Genomic DNA, 7,439 nt, shown 5'->3' with positions numbered 1-7,439 from the left:
TATATATATATATATATATATATATATATATATATTTGGGTCTAGGTGGTCTTAATATGCAGGGTTTATAGAAATGGTTTTGGAATTTGGACACGATTTAGTACAAAAAATAAAATTGATGAACAATGACTGTTGCTAGCTAGCTTCTCATAAACTCTAGATAGTGGCGTTATTCTAATATTAATGTTGGGTTTATACCTATTCCAGAAACTGAAGAAGGAATTGCACAGGCTATTATTCGGGGTAAAATTGATTTTCAGAAGGATACATGGCAAAAGGTTTCTGAGGAAGCAAAATTATTAGTGAAGAATATGCTGGACCCGAATCCTTACAACAGACTCACAGTTGAAGAAGTCCTTGGTATATATGTAATGTATCTTTACAGATCAATGCATGCATGACTGTGTGCGCACACACACGCACACACATATATAAGTGCGAGCGATCTAATATTTAGTTGCTAATTAATTATTCTCACGCATATATCCAATATGAACTTATGAAGATCATCCCTGGATACGAAATGCAAATGAAGTTTCGGATGTTCCGCTGGGAGAAAATGTCGGATTAAGGATCAAGCAGTTCACATTGATGAACAAGTTTAAGAAGAAAGTTCTGAGAGTAAGTTTAATTATTTGTCTCTTATTTTCCTTTTCCACATAAAACTGTCATTGTTAATGCTCGGTCATTATATAGGTGGTCGCAGACAACTTGCCAGATGAACAAATAGAAGGAATCAGACAGATATTTAACATGATGGACACGGATAACAATGGAGACTTAACTTTTGAAGAGCTTAGAGATGGTCTTCTCAAGATTGGGCACCAAGTCACTGATCCTGATGTGCATATGTTAATTGATGCTGTGAGTTTCTAGCTAGTTCTCGAAACCTAGCTTTGTTCTTTTTTCTTTCCCATATTTCATTCATTTTCTTATTAAATTCGACAATTCTAAGATTGATTCTGAATTTTTTTACCTAGAAACCTTTTCTGAAGTTTGAGCATTAATTTGTTACCATCTTCAACCTAAAATTAGCAGTAAAATGCATTTGTTAATAACTTAATATGCTTCATGATCTACAATGCCATCAATGTATAGTTCTTCACAGCCATCGCTAACCAAATTTTTCTATCACTGTACAACTCTATTTCAATCATATTTAACAATTTCCCTTGATATACCTAAAAGGCGGATGTCGATGGAAGTGGCACACTGAACTGTGACGAGTTCGTTATGGTGTCTGTTCACTTGAAAAAGATAAGCAGTGACGAACTTCTTGCGCAAGCTTTTAGCTATTTTGATAAGAACAACAGCAACTATATTGAGTTTGATGAGTTAAAAGAAGCATTGCTGGATGATCAACTGGGGCCAGCTAATGAGCAGGTGATACAAGACATCATATTTGACGTGGACTTGGACAAGGTAATGCTCAAACACAATCCATCCTTTAAATTCCCCTTCGTATATGCTAATATTATTGGCAGTTTACTTTCCGGCTACAAGTAAACTAGTTTTGGATATATTAAGTTGATGTCCTAATCTTACTAGGAGTTCTTCATTCCGGCCACTTACTTTTTGTGTAAAATAGGACGGGCGAATCAGTTATGAGGAGTTTAAAGCAATGATGAAAACTGGTATGGATTGGAAAATGGCTTCTCGTCAATATTCAAGAGCAATGCTAAACGTACTTAGCCGAAAATTGTTAAAAGACAAATCGATCCAAGTGAATTAAACCAGAACAGGAGCTGCTTTGATTTTTTGCTTTGGTCCCCAGATCGAAGACACATTGTAAAAATTGATAGTCCATTAGTGTGTCTCAAAACGTTCTCTAACAAGTGTACGGTGAGATTATTTTCTTAAGGAAATGGAAGATGACGTTGGTGAATGTTAAGGGTTTATTTTAAGGTGATGCTAGCTAGGCCTCATCATTTGGCCCTTCGGTCCTAACCAGCCCTACCCTATAGGGCCGAAGCCCTACTCAGCCTTAGCCCTTTTCAATTAGGGTAGGGCAAAGGTCAAGCAAATGAAACCCGGCCCTACCCTATTGAGCCCTTTAGGGCCAAGCCCAGCCCGGCCCTAAAAGCCCGCCCTTTAGGCCCTAATAATAACTTATTTTCTATTGTTTTTAATATGTTTCTTATTTTTTATACAATACAACTAATCTTGTAAGTTTTATTTCTTTAATTTGTATTTTTCTTTGTTAAATAACGATAGATTTTTGGTGATTTAGAGAGATAGTTAATGAAATATATGAATATAACTACTTCGATTAATAATTCTAGATGTCTTAAGTTAAATATAATGTATATGTATGTTAAATATGACTAAAAATAGGGTCTTGTATCACATATATCCCTTGAGGTAATATTTGAGGAAAAAAATTAAAACTCATGAATTTATTTCGTTAAACAAAATAACGTCATATTCAGCCCTTTCGGCCCTATTTAGCCCTATTCAAAGGGCCGGCCCTATTAGCCCTGAAATGGGCTTTAAGGGCGGGCAAGGGCTTGCATATTTGAGCCCCGACCCGACCCTACCCAGCCCTAAATATTGTTGACCAAGTCAAAGCCCTACCCGACCCTACCCTAAGCCCTAAAATTTAGGGTAGGGCCGTCCCTAGCCCGGCCCATGATGAGGCCTAATGCTAGCCATGACAAACGTCATTTCCAAATTACCAAGCAGTCAATACATTCATCTAAAGTTAATAATAACAACAATGCTATAAAAATAAATATCTGTTTCGGGATGAATTATTGAGAGAATGATAGATAGTAAAGAGAATAGAGAATCATCATTTTATTTATTGATAGAAACTATTTATATAAGGAATTACATCATGGTATCCTATCATTACACAGAATCAATACTAGCATTAGACCAAGGCACACACATATCGAATTCCAATGCTTTAATTTTCACATGTTTCTTAAAAGCAGATTTAGGTAAAGACTTAAATATGTCTGCCATGTGAAATAGTTATCCTTAACCAAACACATTCATGAACAACTTCATGTTGATCAATAATCTCTGCATGAGACAAGCGGGGCATGAGATGTTGCCTCGTTAAAAACCTTACCAAGCAAAAACCCAGTGGGACAAAAGTCTTGGTATAAGGGAAAAAGAGCACAACAAGGTTGATACGACACAACCGCACCCTTCACCTTTGATAATGATATGTAAGCACTAGACTCCCCCTGAAGTTTGCATCTCCCACTAATTCTTACATCAATCATATGACGCTTCCTGATTCTTACATTAATCACGGAAGTTTTGATAACTTAGCATATCAATGCTTTTAAACATGTCTTCAAATGTGACATTGGACAATGATTATCTAAATCATGCCATATCGTCCTCAATACTGATCCTTCACACATTGATCTTGAGAAGAAGGCTGCTTAAGAACTCAAAACAGAAGTTCGCGCAGAAAATCAGATTCTCGCATAGCATGACCTTCGGGGACTAAAACAGCCGTAACTTTATCTAGGAAATATATATGGATGATCTGTAAACCGTTATGGAAAGTAGACATTCGTATCTTTCCGACTATATATTAACCACTTTCTGGTTTGTCCCGAGCTATTCACAAAGCTGTAGGAAAATTTGGGTCGATGGATGTTAATAACGCCACCAGATTTTGTCACCTACAAAATCATACAAATATATGATATTATTAACAAATAATACTACTTATAATTATACCAAAATAACTAGAAAACAACAAAATTTAAATACTTATCTTTGATTATGAAGTCTACGTCGAAAACTTGATCTGGTAAATGTTTAATGTTGAGGCGTGTAAACATTGCCCTTAAGAGTAGATTTCGCCCCTCGGAGACAATGTCTCGGTGTAACAGATTTATGGCGTCTACCCTCCAGGGTACAACAACCGTTAATCCTCGTAAGCATACACTCACAATACTTGGATCCTAGAACCGCTTGATACTCCTTTTGGCATACTCATAACATAGTTGGACTCACAAGAGGAATGACTAGGGAGAAATAAAAATAGAGAATAGGATGAATATTTCGTTGTGTATATATTGATAAACTTGACATGGAGAGTATATATAGTAGTGTATGAGAAGATATAATCATGATAGAATAAAAGCTTATAACTGACAACTTTCAAATCATGCAGTTAAGGAGAATAATGGACAAATAGAAAATGAATGAATTAATGAATTTGATTGAGTATTGTAACCTACCACAATTGCCATAAACTCATGTAACTGAAAATATTTATGGCATTGAATAACCATTTGAATGTAACATATGAATCCAGTTGGATCAAGAGACACTAAACACAAATATTTTGAAATATCACATAAAAAATTCCAATAATCCCCCACATATTTCAAAATATGAAAATTCTAATAAAATGAGAGAACTGGAAGAGTGCCAAAGGAGAGTGAGAGTACAATGCATCTGAACTGGTGTCTGTTTGACTATGAACTAGCCATAGGATAAGATAGCCATGACACGCAGAAATTTGTTGAAAATGAAATTTTCTATGAACCATAATTTCTCGATGTGCATCAGAGAGCTACTATCCACATTGAACCTCTATCAAGCTTGTCATGCGGGTGGGAACGAATAGGCCATGCGCCCTTACCTGGATATTCATGAGTACTCTAGAAGACTTGCCCAAGTCTCATAGGAAGCGGCCCCACTTCCACACTCATATAGGTGAGTCCATCACGTGTGTACTGGAATCGGACACACCACCGAAATGAAAGGGCTATGGTACTCATTACGAACAATGTTCATCCTTATACGTTCCAGTTAAAGCACTATTTTTACATCATAGGGATAGAATCTAAATTTTTAGTTTGATAGTGCACCACTAATCAACAAGTGACTTGTTATTACCCATATGAACCAACTTCATGGGATCTCCAATCACATAGGTTGGGTTACCATCACTCTTGACCTTTGTTATAGGCATCATCTCTGTCCCCTCGATGTACTGGCTTTGGTCTTTAGCGTAGAGGTTGTAAGAGTATCTGCCAAAATCAACTCTCACATATGAAACTTATTGAATATTCTCAAGAATAAGTAATCACAATTGGATTCTCTGTTATCCAATATCATTGGACCATAAGAGCCAACCTTCCCTTTTTTTTCTTTGACCCCCACATTTTTGGGTATGATTGAAAGCCATAAACTCATATATAATGACGTGACAGTATCACTCATATTTATTTAGGCAACTAGTCTTGGTGTGTACCTTTAGATGACATTAGTCACCCCCACATTTGTAACCATCAATTTCGAAAGGCTACACAAATTCAAAAGACAATCAGAAATCATTATGGTAACATACCGAGCTAATTAACTGAGCAAACACTGAGTATCCCACGATATATAATTAGGCAACTGTATGAATAGTAACCATATCCTCAAGGCAATCATATTTATTTTCCTTCAATCATAAAAACCAATGTCAGTTCAATGTAATAATTACATACAACATAAATTATAATTACCGCATGCATTATTAAGGAATAATTGTATGTTTTAATACTTATAGCATTCAAATTATAAACACATTTACATTGTAACATATGTGATATGTTACAAGTTGTTCAATCATCACAATATCACACATGTTATAGTAACCATGCAGAGTAAGTAGTATCAATAGATAAAACGATATTAAGAAAATAATATAATGATCGTGCATACATGACGGTAATTATATAATAAAAGAGCCTAATATAATTCATTAGTAAATAAATTAAAAGAACCTTTTTGGGTTTAGAAGAAAAGCTTTCAAAGCTCTTCTAAATGATAGTAACCTTGTAAAAATATTAAGTAATATAGTAGACTAGTAGTAGAAGACTTATCTTTATATCAAAGTTTCTGGTTAGGAATTATCCACCAACGATTTCTACTCTTAAGATTGTAGGAAAATTTGGGTCGATGGATGTTAATAATGTCACCAAATTTTGTCACCTACAAAATCATACAAACATATGATATTATTAACAAATAATATTACTTATAATTATGCCAAAATAACTAGAAAACAACAAAATGTAAATATTTATCTTTGATTATGAAGTCTGCGTCGAAAACTTGATCTGGTAAATGTTTAAGGTTGAGGTGTGTAAACACTGCCCTTAAGAGTAGATTTCGCCCCTCGAAGACAATGTCTCGGTGTAACAGGTTTATGGCGTCTACCCTCCGGGGTACGACGTTAATCCACGTAAACGTACACTAGCAATACTTGGATCCTAGAATCGCTTGATACTCCTTTTGACATAACTCGTAATATAGTTAGACTCACAAGAGGAATGACCAGGGAGAAATAAGAATAGAGAATAGGATAAATATTTCATTGTGTATATATTGATAAGCTTGACATGGAGAGTATATATAATAGTGTATGAGAAGATATAATTATGATAGAATAAAAGCTTGTAACTGACAACATTCAAATCATGCAGTTAGGGAGAATAACAGACAGATAGAAAATGAATGAATGAATTTGATCAAGTATTGTAACCTACCACAATTGCCATAAACTCATGTAACTGAAAATATTTATGGCAACAAATAACTATTTGAATGTAACATATGAATCGAGTTGGATCAAGAGACACTAAACACAAGTATTTTGAAATATCACATCAAAAATTCCAATAAAAGCTACGTTGAAGTTGACTCCAGAAAATACAGATTTCCTGATTTCACTTTTAATACATTCCTGATTTCGCTTTTGATGCATCTTTACTCATGCATAGCTAACGATGGCGTAGATAACATCCATGTCGTATTCATATAGGGATTGAATAAGCCAAAACACATTTTATAGGTGTAGCTAACATTTTATAAGTTTCCGTTGAGGATTTTATAGGTGATTAGCTATTTTTGATATTTTAATTTGCGATATTGCATTTTAGTTATGAATTTCTCTAGACACATGTGAGAATTATTTATTATATTTAGAATTTGAGAAAAAATAAAACCCGCAGCAAGGCAAGGCCAGGTTTTTGCCTAGTGAAGATAAGAACCAAGAATTTTACCCCATTTACGAGCAATGTATAGGAAATTCTTAGGCAGAAAGGACTGATGGGCGAAAAGCAACCTGTTTCTTACCTATCCCAGAGGATGGTTCTATCAGGACCATGCACAAGATAGCAGAGCAGGACAACAATTTGCATTCACAATTGAGTACTACATCTCTATTCATATATATATACAGGCCGGATGTGGAGCGGACGTCCGCACTCCGGCTTAAAGTGTGGACCTCGTCTGTTCTCCGCCGTCTCACGCCGGCGACAGCTTCTCTCCTTCCCGGACGACAGCACAGGCTTCCACGACGGCTTCTCTCCTTCCAGGACTGACCGGCGACAAGTTTTCCGGCCAACCTTGATCAATCATGGTGTTTTCCGTCCAGAGCTTCAATCCGGCAGGAAACTTGTCGCCGGCCA

At 35.7% G+C, this 7,439-nt stretch overlaps 1 protein-coding gene across 1 annotated transcript in view; it reads left to right on the top strand.

The window, feature by feature from the left end:
• LOC101306001 (calcium-dependent protein kinase 24-like) overlaps positions 1 to 1,732 on the top strand; it is an 8,023-nt gene extending 6,291 nt beyond the window's left edge. The window contains exons 4-8 of the mRNA XM_004309569.1: positions 202 to 360; positions 506 to 621; positions 697 to 864; positions 1,189 to 1,422; positions 1,589 to 1,732. Coding sequence (XP_004309617.1) covers positions 202 to 360; positions 506 to 621; positions 697 to 864; positions 1,189 to 1,422; positions 1,589 to 1,732 — 821 coding nt within the window. The remainder of the gene's footprint in view (positions 1 to 201; positions 361 to 505; positions 622 to 696; positions 865 to 1,188; positions 1,423 to 1,588) is intronic.
• Positions 1,733 to 7,439: the final 5,707 nt, after the last annotated feature.

This window comes from Fragaria vesca, unplaced genomic scaffold (assembly GCF_000184155.1).
Source record: "Fragaria vesca subsp. vesca unplaced genomic scaffold, FraVesHawaii_1.0 scf0512988, whole genome shotgun sequence".
Taxonomy (NCBI): Eukaryota; Viridiplantae; Streptophyta; class Magnoliopsida; order Rosales; family Rosaceae; genus Fragaria; species Fragaria vesca.
The sequence above is the reverse complement of the archived record's forward strand: the minus strand, read 5'-3'. Positions and strand labels throughout refer to the sequence as shown.